Source organism: Arachis stenosperma, chromosome 1, assembly GCF_014773155.1.
Source record: "Arachis stenosperma cultivar V10309 chromosome 1, arast.V10309.gnm1.PFL2, whole genome shotgun sequence".
NCBI classification, from domain to species: domain Eukaryota; kingdom Viridiplantae; phylum Streptophyta; class Magnoliopsida; order Fabales; family Fabaceae; genus Arachis; species Arachis stenosperma.
Genome location: NC_080377.1, coordinates 116,924,374 through 116,947,684, shown reverse-complemented (window position 1 = coordinate 116,947,684; position 23,311 = coordinate 116,924,374). Strand labels below are relative to the sequence as shown.

Genomic DNA, 23,311 nt, shown 5'->3' with positions numbered 1-23,311 from the left:
TATATACTTTACAACAAACATAATACAGGGATTTAGTTTAGTTTCTGTCTCTAAGTCTTAGCCTCTCTTCCGAATGCTGCCTAACTCTTGCTAGATGTTAACGGTTAAGTTATTGAGTAGAAGAAAAAGGCATTTCGGCTGTACACAGTGACCCACTTGGAAGTTTGATGTGTTGAGTATTTCTCCCGTGATAAGTTCGCCACAAATATGCACATGCCCAGTCAGATTCTGCTGTTAATATCACTATCCTTTCTTATGTCTTCATTTGCCATTACGTGGCTCTTTCTCCCACGTTGATTTTCAGTATAGAAGAATTTACTCATCACAATTGCCAGTACCTCACTCATTCAGAGTCACACACAACACAACCAAGAGATATCACATGTTAGGAGAACAAAACTTGAGTACTCAGTACACAGCTAGAAGGACATAGTGGTTCTCATTGTAAATGAAGGTTGCTTTTGAAGAATTAAACGGGATAATATTCTCGCATATTCCTTGTGAACGGGGTAGAGGCATGTTATATACATAACACTTCAACATTTATATCCTCCACATACGCTACAAATGAAGAGCAGAATATCCTATTCAATGAAAGATGTGATCATGATCTTTTCCTGTTCATTTGAAAAGGGGAGGATCTTGATCGTTTATTTTTCCTTTTAAATTAATTTTATAACCAATCACAAGGTGTGTGTATGTGTTCATTCAATGGGGTAAACAATGAATCTACATAACACCCAAATGCTGAGGGTGGTAGGTAATTATACAAGGCATGAGTCATCACCAAACATAAAAGTTATTGGAAGAGCAATGCCATAAAATGTACTTGATTGCCAAAAACAAACCAGAGTTTATAAAATGCTAGTTTGTTAGTATGGTCATGTAATAGAACTGGCCTTGAAACACTAAAACTTTGGTATGGACTTTGCACGCAGGAACCTTTTGAGAATGGCCTTTTCCTCATCGATTTGTTTCTTCTCTGCCCGGTCCTTAGGTTTCATTTTTCTTTTCTCTTGCAGCATCCACAGGAGCACTTCACGTTGTTGTTCCTCAAGGAGAGGATTGCGCGCTGCCACAGGCGTCGTGGCAGGGATCAGCAGATCGTCGTAATTCCAATCCACTGAAGCTGTGATAGGATCCCGAGGGACTTCAGAACTTGCTCTACCCTTGTGCAATCTATGTGATTTCCTTCCACGATTCTCCTTCAACTCTCGCAATTGCACTCCGGCGAATATATAAGCTGCCGGGAATACATATCATGGAGCAACAAAGCAGAATGTGATCCATGAACTAAAGCGAGATGTTAGTCATAAAATTAAGGCATCCATCTAAATAATTTTCAGAACATTAACTGTTGCAATGAATTATGCTTACGTTCTTTTATTTGGAACAGGATATAATCTCATGCTAGTTCAACATCATAAAGAGTTAAGGCCAAACTAATATAGGTTGAGAATTTTCCATCACATGATGAATGAAATTATGAAATGAAATCATTAATTTGGCGATCAAGGTTAGGATGAAGCAGGTGCAAGTTGGGGGTAAAACACACATGTAAAAAAAATTGAAGAATGTGACAAAAGTTGTGTTTGTCAATATATCAAACACATGCAAGGCATGAAAGCATAAGAAGGCAACGAATTCGTGAGTGAGAATATATGAGAAGCTAAGTAAGCATGGATTATAATATACGGCAGTAAAAGGATGAAATAGAATGTAATTAAGAAAAAGAAGAAATTAAGAAACCTCCAAGGGCGAAATTGAAGAGAAGGAGAAGGCGCCAAACAACCTTGCAGCGCCTCATGAGCAATGTAGTAACTTCCTGTGGCTGTTGCTCACTCATCTTCTCTTCTGTCTCACAAATCTCAATCAATCAAACCCCAAAACAATGCTCCAAGCCTCCAATCACATTCTTTACTTTGCTAATCTATTCATCTTTTCTGTCTCTCAAGTTAAAATCTCTGATATCTATATATAGGAAGCCTAATAAATAAGGTGGCAGAAACTTTGGGTTACTTTTCCAATTAGATTTGATCCACTTAGAAACATTTCTACAATACAATCGTTTGTTAAACCTAATTATTATTATTGCAGTCCAAGGGATTTGATACAAAACTCTCCTTTCAGTATAAGTTCTGAAATTCACTTGCTTGGATTTTCATCACTTTTTTCATTTGGAATTACTTTTCCCATTCAACTCAACAATATTGAATGGTTTTTCTCTTTTCACTCAACAATATCATTTAAATATTACTTGGTTAAATAAAGGAATAAGTATTGTTTTGGTTCTTAACGTTTAGGATTAAAATCGAAACTGTTCCAATGTAATTTTTTATTTAGAATAATTCTTAATATTTTTTTTCGTATTAAAATCGTTTTTTTAATAAATTTTTTTATTTTATTACTAAATTATCCATATTTTAATAAAAAATTATAAAATTTAAAAAAAAAGGACAAAAGGGAGAGGGGAGAAAAAAAAAGGGGAAATGACACGAGGGGGGAGAGGGGGAGATCGAAGGAAAAGGGGAAGGGGGAGTCCCGGCATCCCAGCGCTGTCGTCATGAATTCCAGTGCCGTCGCCGCCACCTTTGGGTCCTTTGCCACTGAGCACGAGTCAGCGAGAGAGAAGATCCGAGAAAGAGAGAGAGCGTCGGTGGAGGGGAGGAGGTCGCTGCCATAGCCGCTGCCAGCAGAACCGCGAACAGAGAAAGACGTCGCCGGTCCACCCACGAGCCGCCGCCAGCAGAATCGCGAATAGAGGAAGACGTCGCCGCCGTTCATGCATGCTTCTCCCGCCGTAGAGTGCATTGTCGGGAAGAGGAGCCCGACGAGAGGAGGGCGACGTGCGAAGGAGAGAGAGAGGGATCTGAGGCTGAGCTGGGTTCCTACCACCGCCGATCTGCCCAGTTGCAGCTGCCACTGCCGGATGCATCTGCTTCTTCTTCTGCTCCTGTGTCTGTGTTTGTTTTTGCTTTTACTTTGTTTCTACTTTGCTTCTGCTTCCGATTTGTTTATGCATCTGTTTTTTCTTCTGCTTTGACTTCTACATCTGCTTCTTTTTCTGCATCTGCATTTTCTTCTGTTTCTGCATTTGTTTTTGTTTTATTTCTGTTTCTAATTCTGTTTTTTATTCTGATTTTGTATGTTGATTTTATTGTTGAATTGATGTTGTTGATTCTGAATTTGATGATGTTGAATTTGATTTTGTTGAATTTGATGTTGTTTCTGCTTCTAAATTTGATTCTGATTCTGAGTATTAATACCTGATGAGAATAAGGGAGGTGGTGGTGGTGGAGGAAGGGAGGTGCTGATGGTGGTAAAAGTGCTAGTGATGGTAAAAAGTATTTTTGTCCGTAAAAAGTTAAAAAAATAATTTTAATACGAAATAAAATGTTAAGGACAATTCTAAATAAAAAAATTACGTTAAGAATGGTTTCAATTTTGACTCTAAACATTAGAGATCAAGACAATACTTATTCCTTAAATAAAATAAATTCATCTTTCTTTCACCGGGTATTAGAGTTCGATTTTTGTTTAAATATTAAAATTTTAAATTAGTTATATTATCTATCAAGTGTCTACAAGTCAGACATATTTTATACAAGTGATTCAAAAATAAAAAAGTAAACATAATTTTTTTTCCTTTTTATATTTTGCAATTTTGGTCCCACTAGGTACATTGAAGGAAACATTGGTCCCTAGTCATGGGTGATAAACTAATAATAGATACAGCTCAACGGTTCCAACTTCCAAGCTAGCTAGTGAGGCTTTCTATGATTGGATGAAATTTTTAATTTTTTTAAAAATATTATTTATATATTAAAATTAACTATTGAAATTATATATTTTGTCAATAAATACACATATTATATAATTTATTTTTAATATATAATTTATATTTTAATATATATTTTATACTAATAATTTATTTTGATAACTATTTTAGCTTATACATAATATAGTCGTTATTTAAATGTTTGCATAACTACATCCCATAACAATAATATTAATTAAACCACTATATATACCTTGGGTACAATAAGAATTTGTTTAACCCTCAAGTGTATGTCTTTACACAAATATAAATAGGAAGAGAAAATTGATAACATCAACATTAGTTTGCAGATATATAAATTACCCCATTATTTAAATATGTAAAACTGCATGTGCATGTGCATGTGAAATATATATAACATATAGCTCTATAGAATCATCACTGTCATCATCATAATACAGGGAACCGACTGTGTAGCACACGGGAATAAAATTAAACGAGACTCCAAATTAAAGAAGAAGGAATTTGAATAATACTTGAAGGCCTTCCATCTAGCTTAATAAGCTAATTGAATGTTTATCTAATCATCAAGAGGTTAGGGTTATTACAACATAGAAGTCATTAATTAATGAAATATGTTGAAGACAAGAGATGGAGAATTCATTGTCCTTATTCTTCTTCAATTCCAATAGTTTCGCCATTATCACTAATATTTTTCTAACAAATTAAATAAACTAAACATAATTGATTTCATAACACATAAGATAGGATATATAATATCATGTTGCCGTACAAACACAAAACATTCACCTCATAATAGTCAATTATGATGATATGTATATAATTGTAATTAATTAAGATGGCATTGCAATATGATCGAAAACCCTAATTATTATAGTAATTATTCATCCAAGAAGAAGACCATAGGATAAGGCCATGAGAAGGATCGCAGCTTCTTTCTCGTCCTGAGGGAATACTTGATGAACAGCCAAATTCTTGCTTAATAAGCTTAATCTCAAATCCTCGAAACAATAATCATGTTGATGATGATGATGACGATGATGAGATTGCTTCCCTCTCCCAGCAGCTCCAAGCTTATTGCGCTTCTTTTTCATCAACTCGCTACTGCCAGTTTTGGACTTGAGCTGCTTCTCTTTGCTTCTACCAAACTTGTTTACCTCAGCCGCCGCCAGTGTGGTTCCATTTGCCGCCGCAGCAGCCATGGCGGCACGCCTCGCCTTTCTTTGTCGTATACCGCACGCATTGCAAAGTGACTGCACCAATTCACATAAAATTTCAACTTAATTGAGTTAATTAATGAAATGAATTAGTAGATATTAGGGAAATTAAAGTACCTTGGGGCCTCTTGGTCCACTTCTCCAGAGAGGAGTCTTAGTGGTGTGACAATCAGAGCAAACCCTAACAGTAGGAGCAGTGGTATTACTGTTGTGATTGTTGTTGTCATCGTCAGTTCCAATAATAGGAATCTCTTGTTCCTGTTGTTGTTGATGATGATGATCGGATACCATCATCTTGCGCATCATCCTCATCTTGGAAGGCATCCACTTTGGGATCACTTCTTCTTCTTCTTCTTCTGCTTCTGCCTCATCTCGTTTCTTATTCTTCCAAATCAGCTTGATGATTCCACTGCCGTGATTAGGTTTTTCTGAATGATCCCGTGATCCACTACTACAATTAGCATCATCAATCTTCTCAACCTAAATTCAAAACAATCAAGACGATCATCATCATTTCAAATAAAACAAACAGATATCATCAAAGTCACATATATACCTTTTGATGAGGTAGGGGGTTGAGGAGGATTGGAAATGAAAGAGAAGAGGGTTGTTGTTGTTGTTGCTGGTGTTCTTGGTCATCATCATGGCTTAGAGTTAGATCTTGATTGAGATCAAGAAGAGTAGTGGTAGTAGTAGGCATCATGGAAGAAGAAGAAGAAGAAGAAGAAGAAGGTATGATGGACGCATATGCATAAAGAAAGAGAGAGAGACAAGAAGGATGAGAGAAAGGGTGCAAGTGATACGTTCTTCCCTTTTGTCCACTAATTAATTATTCATGAAATACATACAAGAGCAACCAGCCGAGAGGATACAAGGCTAAAGAAGACCTAATATATATAACAACCATCCTATTATATATCTAACTTATATCCTCGCCCACAAAAAACACCAATCCTCTTTAATCATAACTAATATGGATATTATTATTATTATGAGGAGTATTAGGATTAGTAGGTTTAGTGATTTGTAGGTATCAATTAATCATTATTAGTATTTTTATAAAAATGTTATTTGTATATCAAAATTAGTACAGAATAATGGAGAGATTGAACAAGATGTAAATCATAGAATCCAAGCAAAATGGCGGAGTGCATCTGGTTTTATATGCGATAAAAAAGTGCCTTTAAAACTTAAAGTAAATTCTATTGCACTGCTATAAGACCAACTATGCTTTATGGTACGGAGTATTGGGCAGTCAAAAAGAAGCACGAACATAAGTTGAGTGTAACAGAGATGAAGATATTGAGATAGATGAGTGGTCATACGCAATTGGATAAAATAAGGAACGAACATATAAGGAAGAGAGTTGGAGTGGCACCCATTATGGAAAAGATGGTTGAATCGCGTCTCAGGTGGTTTGGACATGTGAGAAGAAGACTGATAGAACACCTAGTCAGGAGGGTGGATGAGATGGAAGATGGACAAGGGGTGAAAAGTAGAGGAAGACCTAAGAAGACCATCCATGAGGTGGTCAAATGAAATCTACATGTAAACGGTCTCTTTATAAATATGATATATGACAGAGCACAATGACATCATTTGATTCATGTAACCGACCCCACTAGTGGGACAGGACTTTGTTGTTGTTGTACATCAAAATTAGCCATTAAAATAAGTCACTAATGTATTTATATACAAATACATGTGTGATTTAATTTATTTTCAATGTGTATTTATTTTCTAGCATGTGTAGCATAATTCGTATTTTTAATGGTATAAAATTATATCTAATAGTATAAAATTATTCATTTTTCTTTTATTAATTAAGTACTGGTCAAATTTTAATAAAAGTGCTGATTCCTAGACTTTCTCTATTATTATTATTATTATTATTATTATTATTATTATTATTATTATTATTATTATTATTATACGCACACCACGTTGTATCTTTTTTTTTCTTTCCCACCTTTTTATGAAAATAAAATAAATGTGTAACCATGCAAAGGTGAATTATGGAATTTTTTTTGCATGACATATATATAAAGGAAAAATTAAAGCCGGTGTACAGTACAAATATATCTAGCTAACATGAAATTCAGACAAGAGTTGCTTCTAAAAAATATAATTTAGGCAACCTAATATAATAATGATATGTCAATAGCCCATTTACAATTTAAACTTATAATTTTAAAGTCACACAGTTATATATATTTAAGATTTCATTTAGTATATGTTTATATATACACGCTTTAATTCAGTAGAGATGTTTTAAAATGATTTTTTTTTCTCTTGATTGGTGATACGAATTTAAAATAAATAGCCTAAGCACTAAGTTACTCTTTTGTTTAATTTAATATTATAAATAGCTAGTAATATATGTGAATTTGTAAATAGTATGACAAAAAAAAATCTAAGAGAATATGTCTTTCTTTTTGGTTCACTAAATTATTTTTTATAAAAAGATATATAAAAAGTGATTAATTTAAGTGAAGCATTTGATCATAGGGTATAGTAAGACATTCACGTGAATTGATGAGAGACAAATAAGACTAGTTAAAAGGACAAAATATAAAAAGGAGTGTGTGAAATGCTACTGCGCTGACCCCATACTTATGACAAAACCTTATCTCTACACACAGTTTTTTTTTACCATTGCAATTTGCAACAACATTATTGATTGCACTCTGTATGTATGTGTTGTTTTTTTCACTCATTAACTAACTCTGAGTTCGAGACTTTCTTTCCATATATATTTCTTGCTCGAGGTTTTGGGTAAGGTTAATAATAGGTGAAAAAGAAAGAGGTTGCACGACAAGTTGACAACACCGTTGTTCATAACCTTAGCGTTGCCAAAAATCATTCAATGCTGTCTCTGCCAAAAATGGACAGCTTCAATCATAATGAGAATAATTTTTCTTTATTTTATATTAATACAATAATATAATATGAGCGAGGCGGCCACTCCCTAGTTTTCTTTTCTTCATTATTTTTCAGGTCTAGACTAATATATAATAAGCTTAAGCTAAGTGACATTATGCAAGTGCGTAAAATTTAGGTCGGACCAAAATGTAAGTAATCATATCGTTTAAACATGAAAATTTTTAAGTATATCGGTTGACTAGTATTTTAAGTATATCGATATTTTAATAATTTTAATTATTAAATTTTAATTATATATTATATATATTTTTATAATTAAAATTAACAATTAAAAGTTACTGAAATAGCGATGTATTAGTACATTTGACAGTTTCCAAACATTACTCAGAATTGCGAAATTATGCATGCAAGCTGACGCGTAGCATCAACAAGTGTATATGTACATACATATATCTTCTGGATCTTCATAATACAAGTAATAAAAAGAGAAAAACATGGCATAATGATTTCCTTTACATATATACATTAGAAAATATTAGGATAATATTTTTTATTAATATTAGTCAATATTTAGTTAATATTTTAGTTTTATATTATTAAAAATTAAAATTTAAAATTTAAGATAATAATTAAATATTAATTAAAAATAATAAATTTTATTAACTATATAATATTATTTTATATTAAATAACACAATCAAACTTGAGTTATATATATAAGTAGAGTCTACAATAAGATGGTTATACAACTAAAATTGTTTTTAAATATTAAAAAATATTACTTTAATTTTGACAATATTTATTAAGAGCATGTTTGAGAACAGCAGAAGTTATTTATTTTTTTAATTTTTAAATTATGAAAAGTCAGGATATACACGTTTGTCATTATTTAAAAAATATTTTTATTTTTTCAAAAAATTAATTCATAACTTTTTAAAGAAGTAGAAATATATAACTTTTTCTTTTCAATAAGTTATTCTATAATTTTCCTAAAAAATATTGAAAACAAAAAAATTTACTTTCATTTTTAGCTCTGTGAAAATGTTTTATATTTCTGCTAAAAATATTGGCTCTCCACTACCATTCTCACACCATCACCATTTTCACACAAGGTTCCATCTGTTAGAAGCACTGACTTTCCACTATTATTTTCATGCAATGTTTCATCTGTTGGAAGTATTGGCCCTCCACCATCATTTTCACCTAATGATTCATCTGTTGAAAATATTGACCTTCCAACACCATTTTAAAACAATATTCCATCTGAATCACCTATTTCATATATTTTTTCAGTTATTATTTTTTATCATTTTACCATTCTATTTTTATTATTAAATTTGTATTTTAACATTTTGTGTGATATGAAATCTCAATTTTAATTTTATTATTTTTACATGTGATTTTATTTTTATATAGCTTGCTATTATTTTTATAATTAGTTATAACAAGTTCTTGAGTTATTTATTAAAAAGCTACAATTTTAAAATAAGTACTTTTATAACTAAAAATTCAAACAAAAAATAACTTATTTATAAGCTGCTATTAGTAAAAGTCGTTATACGTTAAGCCCTTTTTCCAAAAAAACTTATTTAAGTTATTTACTCAAACTGGACCTAAGTATTGTTAAAGTTTCATAATTACTATAATTAATTATCTACTATAATAATAATATAGTCAATATATATATATATATATATATATATATATATATATATATATATATATATATATGTGTGTGTGTTGTATACTTGTATTTATATTATAATAAATTAATTTAACTAAAAAATTAATTATATTTTAGTTAACCTTAATTAATTTTTTAATTTTTTATCATAAGTTTTATACTTTAAATTTAAATTTTAAACTCTAAATTTTAAATACTAAATTTTTCAAAAAGTGACGGTTAATAAAATAATTTTGATAATAAAAAATTAACTGATACTTAACAAAATAACAAATTTATTCTTCATACCTAGCTTATTCGACCAACAAAAATAATTTCGTCTGTCGTATATATATGGCTTTATCATATGTAAAAAGGAAATATTAAATCCTAGTTATTTTGGTCTTCAATAACCGGCAGAAAGGTTATTAAAAAATTCTTAGATACTTTTAGTACAGATTATAATTCTTGTATCGATCTATCAATTTAATAACAAGTTATTAATGAATATTTATAATAAACTTACTTTAATTTATGTAGTATAAATTAATTATTAGAGAGCAATTTTTTTATTTATTTTGAAAACATTTAAAAGTGTCTGAAGATTTTTCTATCCTCCAAATTAAAAAGATCCTTGAAAGGTACGAAACTTGTGTCCGAGTTGGTTGAAGGAAATGGATGAAGGTGAGATAAATCAAATAAATTTAATTACCTGACACACATATTGATTTGCAAATTGCAAGTGCTGGATTATGACCTAAACCAATTAGCATCATGTGTTTTGTGTATGGTTGTGTGTAAATGAAAAGAATGATATGACAAATAAATGGACGTGGAGTCATATATATGATTGCATCATTGATAAGGGTAACAAATAATTGGTTGCTATACTCACTAGCTACTATTAGTAAGTACATACCCAACAAGTCAAATTAAAGAGAAAAAAAATATCCCAATTCAGACGACATAGATATATATATATATATATATATATATATAATAAAACCTTTTTCTAGCTACTAAGATTTTATCCGAAACATGGAATATTGAATAGACTTTTCTATGATCCCAAATTAATATAATTAATATGATTGCAATTGTATGTAATTTATATGATGAGAAAGTGGGCTACGTATGCGGTTTAGAAATCACTCCTGTAAAATGTGTCAAGACTGTGGCTGATGGGGACATCATAGAAATGATAACGTAATTTGTGTCTTTAATACAAAGTGAGTCCAAGATTATGGTACTTTTCAAAATTGGCAAGGGGGGGCCATTTCCTTTCTGCTACATGACACTATTTCCCCTCAATGCCAGAACTCTTCATGGCCCCCCTTCTCTCTCTCCGATCTCTCACAAGATTTGAGGAAGGGGGGTACATATCTATCAGATCATGAAATGTTACATCTTATTTAGCTTTTTTTAAGCGATTATATAATTTTTAAATTTAACTATTTATATAGAATAATATTATAGAAAAGTTTTCAAGTATATTAATACATTGATGTTTAATTTCAGTAATTTTTAACAGTTGATTTTAATTATGTATATTTTTTATAATTAAAATCAAAGTTAAAAATTATTGGAATACCGATATTTTTGTGTACTTTCTATTTTAGTATCAAAAGTAATTAATCAGATATAAGAGAAAATAATAATCTTATCTTTTATACTATATAAAAAAATTTATAATAAAAATAATTCTATTATATATATATATATATTCATTTGCTTTTTTATTTATTAATTTAAATGTTTAAAAAACATAATATTATAACATAATATCAACATTTTTATATCTAAAAGATCTATAATTTAATTCTTGTTATTTTTTAAAAGAAAAAAAAAAGAAAACATATTATAAATATAATTATTCATCTCTAGTGTTATATGAGTATATTTATCAGGCAATGATGCATGATATATATGGTTTGTCACGAATTGAATGAATGCAGTTTTGTGGGGGCATATGAATATATGATATGCAGCACGTACATACAAACATATATCATCTTCACCATCATTTATTATACCCATCATCGTGATTCCTTCCGGGGATCGGAAACTACCACACTGATCATGACTACACACACATACATAATATATATAAGACTCTTAGCTTCAATCCACAAAGGAATAAATATGATGCGTGCCTATATACACAATAAAATTTATTTATGATCAAAAAGACAAAATTATATTATATACATTATTTTATAGATAACTAAAGATTTTTAAGTGAGTTGAGAATATAGTTAAATTAAAGAATCACTTTTAATACTTAATAAAATAGATTATGCAGTATATTAAAATTAAAAATTATTTTTGTTTTTATCTCATTCTGCAGTAGCAGAACAACAGAACATAACAAAAATAGAAATTGCAGAAGGAAAAGTCTAGGGGCCAGTAGTTTTATTGAATTTGGGCCAGCATGTAACCAGCAGAGAAAGGTGAGCCATTGGATGAAATCTCATACCAATCTCACACCATCAAATCATGATTGATGGTTAATTGATGGCTAACAATCACAAAAACTGCTGGCCCCCTAGCATTGCTCATTGCAGAATTTAAAAAATGAAAAAGAGTAATACCATAATATATTTTAGTTTGACTATAAAATATAATATACGTACGTCCAGTGACGGATCTAAAAATTTTAGGTCGTAGGGGCATATATATATAGCACATAAAAATAATAAAAAAAATTGTATAAACATATCAAAATATATAAAAATAAATAACATAAAAATATTAAATAATTTTTTATTTATGAATTATTAATATTGATATATTAATAACTAATAACGTAGTTATTAATTCAATTTTTTATAAATTAACTACATAATAATAATAATAATAATAATAATAATAATAATAATAATAATAATAATAATAATAATAATAAATTTGAGTTAAAAAATTCAAGGATATAAATTTTAATTAAATAAATTCTTAATTTATAATGCTATTGCTAGTAATGTTTTATTTTTATTAAATTGATTTAATGAATATTTTTATTTATACTTTTAGATAAAAATTAGAGTTTAATTTTGATGTACTGACGATATAAAATATTTTATATGGTTGTTTAATTACGTATGTTCTTTTAGATAATCATTTACACGATTAATATAAAAAATAGTTTTTTTTATGATATGACATTACGTAATTAGATACACGTGTAAATTTATTTTATACTAATAATATATCAAAATTCAATTCTAAAAATTATATATAAAAAAAGTTAGCTAACTTATATCTTAAGAGAACATGTTTAGAGTATAATAATAAAATGTTTTTAAACTTTTAATATAATTAATATATTGAAAATTAAAAAAAAAATCAATAATTTTTTGTCAAACATTTTTTTTAGTATTTTTAAAATTGACTCTTATGGCATATGTTAACAAAATTTTTAAAATATTTTAACACAAAATTTAATAGGTAATTTTTTTTAATGTGGGAGCAAGTATAATTTTTTAATGGGGGCATATATATTTATACATATAGTTTGGTATACTTTTTTAAAATGTTAGTGGGGGCACTTGTCCTCACAAGTTATATAGTGCATCTGTCTCTCCATACGTTCAATTTCTACCATAATAATAATAAAATTTTTATTATAATAAAAAAAATACAATTATTAATTCCAAGAAATCTACTTTTATAACACATTTAAAGTATCCAAAGTTTAATAACTTTTTAAGTGTAAATTTAACTTAGATAAAAAGAACTAAATATACTCTAATTTGAGTATACTTTCGAAATCAAACTCTCAAATAAAATATTTAATGACTTTGTATGCACTTTGCTTTTTGTATTTTTCAATGCAAGTTTAAATTTAGATAAAAAAAAATAAGAACATAATCAAGTAACAAGAAATGATGGCTGTGTGTATGAGGACAAATAATGATGCTACAATTGTTTGCCTTTTTCATTAAGTGAATTTTTCATATATAAGATTTTGATTACTATTTTCAATGGTAAAAACTTTTTTTATTTTATCAAACTAGCTGCTTGCATATTCAATAATTGTATCTCTTGACATTGAAGGGAATTTTTTTTTTTTAGCTTGAAAATGTGCAACAATTTTCTTCTTGCATAATGATTTGATTTTTGCAAGATTTAACAATTAAAAAATAAGTATAATAGGAGATTATTAATTATATTTATCATCACAAGATAATAACTCAATTTTTGACCAACAAAATAAAATTCGGTTCGTTCCATCTTAATCTATTAATAGGAAGAAATTAGACTCTACCCAGAGCATAGGTTTACGCAAGTTATATTAACTACCCACTTATTAATCTGAATTGATTCATGTGAGGTGACAAGCCTCACAATTGTTAGAGTTTTATATGCTTAAAACAAACATCCATAAATCATGACAATATCAAAGAGGTTTTGAGGAATACGGCATTCTTATATATGGATGGATGGGAACTCATATAAGTGTTCTTCGCTTTGACTTTTTTGCATTAATTTTACAATTTTTATCCTTATAATTAAAAGATGCAATGGGGTTCTCTTGTAGGTCCAGATCAACTACCTTAAAAAACAGCGGTCAATATAGATTTTTTTTTAAAAAAAGGAGTTAGGTGAAATAGGACTCAACAATTGATACACATACATATATAATTTTTTAATAAATAATTTATGTTATTAGTTAATAAATAAAAATCTTACATTGATGCATGTATTAGCGAACTTTCTCTTTTTGTTTTGTTTTATTTGTTCAAACTACAATATAGCTTTTAAGTTTTAGTTTTAAAATTTGGACTAATAATAATAATTTCGAAGTCTTAAATTCTAGTTTTATGCTTGAAGTAAGTATTCTGGTGTATGTATTCTTTGAGAGTAAAGGTTCTTCAATTATCTAAGAGAAAAAGAAGTGTTTATTGTGATGCTAACTTTTTTTTTTTTTCTAATTTCTATTTGTAGATTGAAATATATAGGTAATTTGAATTTGAATATTTGCATGCCTGTCATGATCATAGGGGAGAGAGAGAGTGTCGCTTTTTAATTTTCATATTGAAAAAATAGTGGTGTTATTCATCATTATTAGAGTTTTAAGTGTTGTTTAGAGCAACTCCAATGCTAAAAAATAGAGTTCCTCTTCTGACATATGGAGACTCAAGTACCATTGGAGTGAAAAGGGAAAGAGGACTCTTCACGTAGATCAAGGTTGAGAGTCCCTCTAAACAGGGACTTGCAACAACCAATAAAATCATGCTATGTGGTAAGTTAATAAAAAAAATAAAAAATATATTAAATATATATTAAATAATTAAATTATAATTAATTTATTAATAATTATAATAACTTATTATATTAAATATTTATATATCTATTTAGTTAATTATTTATATTAATTATTTAATAATTAGTTATATTAAATTATAATTAATATAAATAATTATGTTAAATCAATATCAAATATTATTTATATTGTTATATTAAATTATAATTAATTAAATTTATTTTACATAAAAAATAAATTTAATTTTTACATATTATAAAATAAATTTTAGTTGGATTATTTATTTTTATTTATAAAATTTAAAATATTAACCAAATTTAAGTTATTTATTTTAATATTTTATAATATTAAATTATTTTAAATTTATAAATTTAAATAATATTATTATAAAAAATAATAATTATATTAATTTTAATTACTTTAATTAATTAATTATGTAGGACCACAATAGGAACTAAAGTTAGTTCCTTCTAATGGAGGAGAGAGAGATTTTTTGAGTTCCTATTTACTGGTAATGATGCAAAAGCTGACGTGGAGTTACTTTTTATAACAGGTGGGCCATAAATAGGGATTAGAATGAGTTCCCTACTGGAGATGGTCTTAGGGGTGTGGAAGACAACTCAACAAATCAGAGAGTTCGATTTACACAAATCGAATAAAAGATAGGTATTGATTTAAATTAGAGAGTCAAATTTGAGTCAATCAAACGACCAAATTTAAATTCACAAGATCGGATGAACGCGAATGTCTCCAAAAAACCAAGTCTTAGATTTATGCAAAAGACGAATCGATGGACAATGTTAAATCAGAAAAAATTTGACGGAGAAAAATTGCTCCTCAAATCAAACTCTCGGTATTGTAGTCAACAACACGTGTCGCGCACGCAACTTCTTATGGGATGCAGAGATCCTCTCTTTTTTCTCTTCTTCGAACATTGATATCTCTCACTTGCATTCCTTTCATTCTCTGTACCATTTTCATCTCATCAACCTTTATATAATAGAAAGTTTGAGGTTTCAACTCATACACTATCCAGTAGTCTATATCTCGTCGGATAGCATAATATTTGACTCTCGCAATCACATCTTTTTAAGAATTAAATTTTATTTCCACGACGAGTTCATCATCTGCCACAACAAGCTTTCTGCCATCACAACAACACCATAATATAAATTTAAAGAGTACGTATACATATATATTAATTAAAGTAAATATATTTATAATACATAAGATCAATATATAGTTATCTAATATACTTATATATTTATATAATATATACTTGTATTATTACAAATATAAATATAAATATATAAATATATAGTGTGTATAAAAATATAAATATATAGTATATACTTATATTACATATTTATATATTTATCTAAACGTATAAATATATAAATATACTATGGTATGTAGAAATATGAAAATATATAAATATATATAGTATATTCTTATATTATATATTTATTTAAACGTATGAATTATAAATATACTATAGTATGTAGAAATATAAAAATATTTTTATATATAGTGTCCGTATTATATATTATAAATACATATATATAAAAAAATAAAGTGATAATTAGTTTTCTGAAAATTTTGATTTTAGATTAATTAATCTTAAAAAAAGTATTATTTGATCTTTTATATTAGTAAATTATAGATACATGATGTCCTTCTATCAATTTATTAACTAAAATTTAAAGGTCGGAGATATTTATTATACGTACTATTAATTACTTTGACGTGTCTATTTATGAAAAATAATTATGTAGATAATAACTTTTAGAGTGAAACTTCACTTATTTTAATAGAATTTGTGATAAATAGAGAGCAACTGATAAAAGGTATATGAAAATTCAAAAAATAATAAATGTTTCACTACCCAAAATTATATCGTTTTCATGCTCACGTGAAATTAACAAGACATGCACCATTGTAAATAATGAAATAAATGGATAATTTTATTTCGTTTTGCACTATTCATTGATAGAAGAACATGCATATCCATTATTTGCTGTCTTGAAAGACCTAATTGATATTTTTTTTAAAGACTAATTAATCAAAATCAATATTTTTCGAGGATCTAATTGTTATTTTATTCTATAAAAATATATAATATATATTCATAATTTAAAACTTTAAAATTTTAATTATGAAAATACATATATAATATATACATTTTAAATATAAGAAAATTGAGAAATTACACGTACAAAATAAATTAAACAAATAAATAATTATAATATTTATACTAAATATCTAATACTATTTTATTTTATTCTACAAATGTAATTAGTCATCACTAATTGTATAAAAAATCTAATAATGATAGTACTATTTTATACCAAACTTAACTATTTCTATCTTGTAAAGCTACTGTATACTACTCTAAATTATATACCTACATTCAAATATTCAAAAATTCTAGTGTATGCATAGCTTTCAGATTCAACGTGCGCATGAAAGAGAACTCCTTAAACAAATGCTGGTTTACTAATACATTTATCACCTCTGCCACATCTATCTCTATGGTGTCATCAACTTGATCGTCGTCTTCATTTGGATCAACAATGTCGTATTTGTTTTTGAACTCATCTTCGTTGTCACTGTTGTAATCTCTCCATTCGATATTTCAATCGGCTGTACATTGTTCGAACTCAATGTACAGCTCGATAAATAATACCTGTGATCGAGTTTCATAGTAGATTGAAAACATTTCTTGCATGCTCGCATCATCGGTAACATACTTCGTTTGAAAATGAACAAATTCATCAAAGATTGATACAAGATGCCGATACAAAATATCCGATATCTGATATCGTCTTCAATAAATAAGGATTTATCCTCTCACACATAACACCTTTTAATTTTTCAAATGATAATGTAAAAGAAACAATAACGTCACATAAATTATCGCATGTAAATCTCTCTCTCATGTATTTGTAACAAGATCCAACCTTTTTTATATAATTTTATAATTGTAACATAACTCTATCCTCCATTTTTTTAAACTAGGGACACTCACTTACTTTTCTCAACACTAATTTATATTAACAAGAGCTAAATAGAACAAAATGAATCAAGAGAAAAGAAGAAATAGAAGGTGAGTTGAAGAAGATAAAGTTTGCCTTTTGAAATTGGTTCACAAGTTATATATACATTACAAATCAAACTTTCAGATATGCATATCTTAATTTAAATTTTTTTAAATCTATAATTCTAACCCACCGATTTGGATTTTTAGAATTTTTGAATTTTTTTAACCATAAAATCTATCTACCAATGTGCTACGTCTTTTAAAAAAAAAAATTGACCCACATAATATCTAGAATTTGATTTATTCATTGCTTGAATTTGAGTCCAAATTGGACTATAAATTTTGGTGATTGTTACGATACGATAATAAAATCATACGTACCGATATATTTAAAATACGGACAAGTAATAATAAGCCATGTGAAATTTATTTTTCACATCAGCATTTAATTTTTTTTAAAATATATATTATATCACCACTTTTACTAATACATCCTTTTAATTAAATTAAAATAAAAATATATTTTTTATTTAATTTTATAAAAAGTTTTAAACATCCTTTCTTTATTTGATTAAACAAAAATATCCTTTTAAATTAATTAAATTTTAGAATTTAATTAATCCTAATTTTATAGTTTCAAATAATTAAAACAACAAAACAAAAACATATTAAAAAAATAAAAATTCAAAATTGTTCTTCGTCTGTGTTAAACATATTAAAAAACAAAAAAATTAAATTATTCTTCATCTGGGTTTAGAAACCTTCTCGTTCACGCCTCTGAAGGTTTCAGTATTCTTCATCTTCTTCTCTCCTCTTCCTATCCTCTCTCTCCGTCTCTTAACTGTTTCCAGAAATCTCCTTCTCTGGAATCCGTCCATCGGAAAGTTCATAAATTTGCCGTCGTTGGAAGATCAACGCTTCTCCGTCATTACCTCGGGGTTCGACTCTAGGGTTCATACTTTGGGATCTGATTCGTGGAGAAGGATTCAGCACTTTCCTCTCAGCAGCACTGCGTGTTGTCCTGGAAGATTCGTGAGCGGCATGCTTAATTGGTTGGAGAAGAATCGGTTCATTGTTTCTCTCGATTTGGCATTGGAGTCGTATCGACGAATTTTGCTTCCTGATTTTGGAGGTAATAATAGTGATGAGTTTGAATTGACATTAGAGGTCTTCAAGAACAGTTTATGTGTTCTCTCATGCTGTAGCCATTTCACTGATGTTTGGATCATGAAGGATTATGGAATTGCAGTCTTAGACTAAGCTGTTGTGTGTACCTGATTTGATATATTATCCTAAATTCCTTGGATTTGATTTCAATGTTCCGCGCGCTACGAGGGCGATTTGTATTTCCAACGAAGATGATGAGATACTATTGGAGCTGTGGTTGGACATGGAGCAGAAGTTTGTTGTCTACATCGAGAAATTCGGCGGCCGCGTAGCTTCGGAGGTATATGTTGAGAGTTTGATATCGTCTTGTTTATTATGATGCATTCTGTTGTTACTTGCTGCCAAGGTTTTTCGAAGAATTTGCACATTTTTGCTTGTAGGTTTGTGAGAATTACCGAAAGCAACATAACTGGTATGCTTGTTTGATTTAGCCTTGAAGAAATTATATTACTTTTTCATGGTTATTAACTTATACTCTATTATTATATGGAGTATTCCATAGAGTCCAAAATCTGTTAACCAATTTTGTTAGTGTGAGTATATAGATAGATAGGCTCCCTTATGACTTAGCTTTTGTATTCATCTTCAATTGATTTATGAAATCATAGATGATATTCAGTCATTACAATATGTTTAATTTCTAATGTATTTTTGATAATGTAACAATATGTTTTACAACTTTAAACCTTAATCTAAAATAAAATAGAAAGACATTAAAGAGGGAAAAATGATCACAAAAGGAGAGTTACACTTAGTATGTGTGTAAGAAAAGGGATATAGTTTGACCAAAAGCTATCCATAGCTATGGATTCAATAGCTTACATATTAAGAGAGCAACAGAACATTTCTGGCCCTATCTCCAACCATGTAACTAAAACACCCAAAATATGATTAGCAGAAAACTATAAGACTCAATACACAACTAACTTTATGAATCTTTGTTCAAAAGGTTACCTAAAACAATGTTATCCTAAAATATCATACATGGTGCGTTTGTCTTGACATTTTTGACATGTCATATTTGTATGAGGTTAACCAAATAACAAAAGCTGTTATGATTGCATAATAATGAAGAATATCCTATGTGGATTGATGCCTTGATCACTTTAGCACTAGCTAGTGTGGCTGCATATATTCTCCAACTCTAATCGGATCCATGCAGATCTAAGAGAAATTGCATTGAATAATTAAGCAACTCGTAGATGCTGATTACATGCTTCAGATGAATGATGAATCCTGTTTAAAATTTTGGGCTCACTCCATAGAACATTATAGAGGAATCTAGCTATCAGAAAGAGTGAGCACTGCGGGCTTCAAATTTGGAGATTAGGGTTTTAAGTTGAATTGAGGGACCAAATTGATTCGGGAGAGTTTACTCTGCCACATCAGCTAGCCGTTGTAATGCCCACGTGTCACGAAAGCTGCCAACTCATCTTTTCGGTAGCGCTAGGTGGCCAAAAATTGCCGAAAGGACAAGTTTGAGTCCCGGAATGCAACTTCAGGGATGAATATGGGAAACTTTTAACTTCAGGGACTACTATGAGGCTCGAGTGCAACTTCAGGGACTACATTGAGGCTTAACTCTTAAAAAAACAAAAAATCAAAATTGTTCTTCATCTGGGTTAAGCATATTAAAAAAACAAAAAACTAAAATTGTTCTTAATCTGGGTTCAGAAACCCTCTCGTTCACGCCTCTGAAGGTTTCAGTATTCTTCATCTTATTCTCTCCTCTTCCTATCCTCTCTCTCTATCTCTCTCTGCTCGATCTCTCTCATCTGTCTCACTGTGCGTCACACACAAGATCTCTCCCTCTCTCCTCTCTTGTCTCGCAATCGAGGTCATCGCCGGCGTTTCAACGTCTCGTGGCCTTCCCTGCACTCCTCCTCGCCGGTGACAGAAGCACTCTTCGGATCGCCGTCGCTCGTCGTCTTCTGGTTTCAAGTAATCACTGTCGTGAGTTGCCATGGATCGTGGACCGTTGCAAGGTCGTCACTTGCTTCGTCGCTCGTCCTTTTCTGGGATCGGGTCCTCTTCGTCACCCAGTCACCCTTGGTAAGTCCATGCATCATCACTTCCCCTATTCTCCCTTTTCCAGATTCTCTTCTCCCTGTATTTTGAGATGATGTTGAATTGGTAATCAATTAATTTGTTAGTGATTGAATCTTGAATTTGTTGCTGTGTTGCTGAATAATCACCGAGTTTAATTTTTTTTTCTTTGCTAAAAGTCATCAGAGTTGAATTTGTTATTGATTATCAGGGTTGTTGAGTGATTATTTGATCTTTGCCTAGCTTGTTGAATGATTATTTGATCTTTCTCAAGTTTCCGTAAAAGTTTTCGTATAAGTTCTATTTTGCTCTCTCTGTTTATGTTTTGTTTCTCATGTCAATGAAACTTGAAGCTATTGTCATCTGATCTACTGATTAGGATTAGGGTGAATAGATAACAAACTTTACAATATGTCTTCTATGTGAAATAGTTTGCATATGAAATACTTTATCCCACTATTACCTTCAATGGAGCTGGTTCTATTATTTTTCTTTTGTTTCTGGACCTATGAGCCCTGTTATTGTTCCTTGTTCTTGCTTGCTATGCTTCCTTTGATTTTGATCATAACTTTATATCTATAGGGGGAAACAATGCGGCTTTGTGATTTTTGTGCTAATTCATGTGATGTTCAGCTTGATTGGATTGTTAACATTGTTGAGAAATACAAAAGGAAGAAGTGTGGGATTTTGGAATTTGAAAATCATTTTGGAACTTCCTTAGATAATGAATTGTTAATTTTACTCAATATTATGATTGGAGTCTGGTGTGATTTCATGGACTGGGGCTTCTAACTTCATTTAGATTCTTCTGTTGGCTTATTCTAATATTCTAGTTATGAAAACAGAAGCAAAATCTGAGTAGAGTAATTCTGATGTATATATTTTATAAATGAAAGGGTTCATAACAATATGATTCTGCAATACTTTGTGACTTGCTACCCTTTTTTTCCTAAAAGAAAAAAGTTATCTCTTAAATTTCTTGGACCAGAAAATTGGTTTTAATTTGATTATGATTCGATTTTATATAATCCAATCCATGCATAGCCTTTTATTGATCATTGCGTTGGTGTTCTTGCTGCCTCTGTTATAAGTTGAATTTTGCAAATTGTTATTGTGTTTTAGCTGCTAATTTTTGTTGATGCTCAATTCCTATAAACCTGTACTTGCTCTAAACTATTTTTAGTTGAACTGTTGTCGTTCTTCTGCATCACTTTTTATTTGTTTTCTCTTCCTGTTAAATTCTTACTTTCTTTACAGGCTACTAATGTTGGACCTGAAATGAACTGGGGAACCTGTGGAAGATTATTTTGAAGATGATTATTCAATGATCCGTCACTGCAAATTGCTCTCTTCCACTACAAATCTTTGCAAACTCACCCACAACCTCTCTGGCTCTCGCTCCTTCATTTGCCAAGTACCTTTTGAGCAAAAGTTAATATCTTGTACCTCTATAACCGCATTCACTTTGGTTCAGAGAATCGCAGGTTTCTGCAAAGATTTGAACTTTGTTGAGAAGTTTAGTTCAATCAGATGCTACTGCCATAATGCTGGTGGACATAAGGAATGGACTGAGGAAATTGAGTACTTGGATGAATCGGGTAGTATTCTTTACAAGGGTAAGGGTATAAGGTCCGTGGAGCCTGGGATTGATGATCATGTGGTGGTGGGTGAGGTCAAGAAGCCCTTTGTAAATGCTGCAGCTGTGGCAAAAATAGTTGAGGTTGTGAAGAGGTGGAAATGGGGGCCAGAGTTGGAGACACAATTGGACAAGCTCCAGTTTGTGCCTAACATGACTCACATTGTTCAATCCTTGAAGATCATTAGTGATAGTGATGCATGTTTGAGTTTGTTTAGGTGGGCGAAGCGGCAACCTTGGTATTCATCTAGTGATGAGTGTTATGTTATCTTGTTTGATTCTCTTAACCAGCGTAGGGACTTTGATGGAATACAATCATTGTTTGATGAGATGGTTGGTGATTCTACCAGTACTGAAGCTTTCTTGTCTGTTTCATGTAATCGGATGATTCAATATTTGGCCAATGTTAAGAAGTTGGAGGTCTCATTTTGCTTCTTTAAGAAGATACAGGAGGCCGGTGGTAAGATTGACACCGAAACATACAATTCCATTATTACTTTATTTTTCGGTAAAGGTTTGCCTTATAAAGCATTTGAGATATACGAGAGCATGGAAAAGGCCAGCTGTTCATGGAAAGTTTAAGCATGGAAACTTAAGC

At 29.9% G+C, this 23,311-nt stretch overlaps 2 protein-coding genes across 2 annotated transcripts; both read right to left on the bottom strand.

Annotated features, from left to right (window-relative positions):
* Positions 1 to 593: 593 nt before the first annotated feature.
* Positions 594 to 2,428, bottom strand: LOC130963151 (uncharacterized). The gene is made up of 2 exons (XM_057889303.1): positions 1,750 to 2,428; positions 594 to 1,243 (listed from the first exon to the last, which is right to left on the bottom strand). The coding sequence occupies exons 1-2, from the start codon at positions 1,844 to 1,846 to the stop codon at positions 909 to 911; spliced, it is 432 nt and encodes a 143-aa protein (XP_057745286.1). The 5' UTR covers positions 1,847 to 2,428; the 3' UTR covers positions 594 to 908.
* A 2,094-nt stretch (positions 2,429 to 4,522) lies between these two features.
* LOC130940110 (putative GATA transcription factor 22) lies at positions 4,523 to 5,885 on the bottom strand. The gene is made up of 3 exons (XM_057868163.1): positions 5,573 to 5,885; positions 5,134 to 5,496; positions 4,523 to 5,052 (listed from the first exon to the last, which is right to left on the bottom strand). Exons 1-3 carry the CDS (start codon positions 5,717 to 5,719, stop codon positions 4,684 to 4,686), a joined length of 879 nt encoding a protein of 292 aa, XP_057724146.1. The 5' UTR covers positions 5,720 to 5,885; the 3' UTR covers positions 4,523 to 4,683.
* Between the last annotated feature and the right edge of the window lie 17,426 nt (positions 5,886 to 23,311).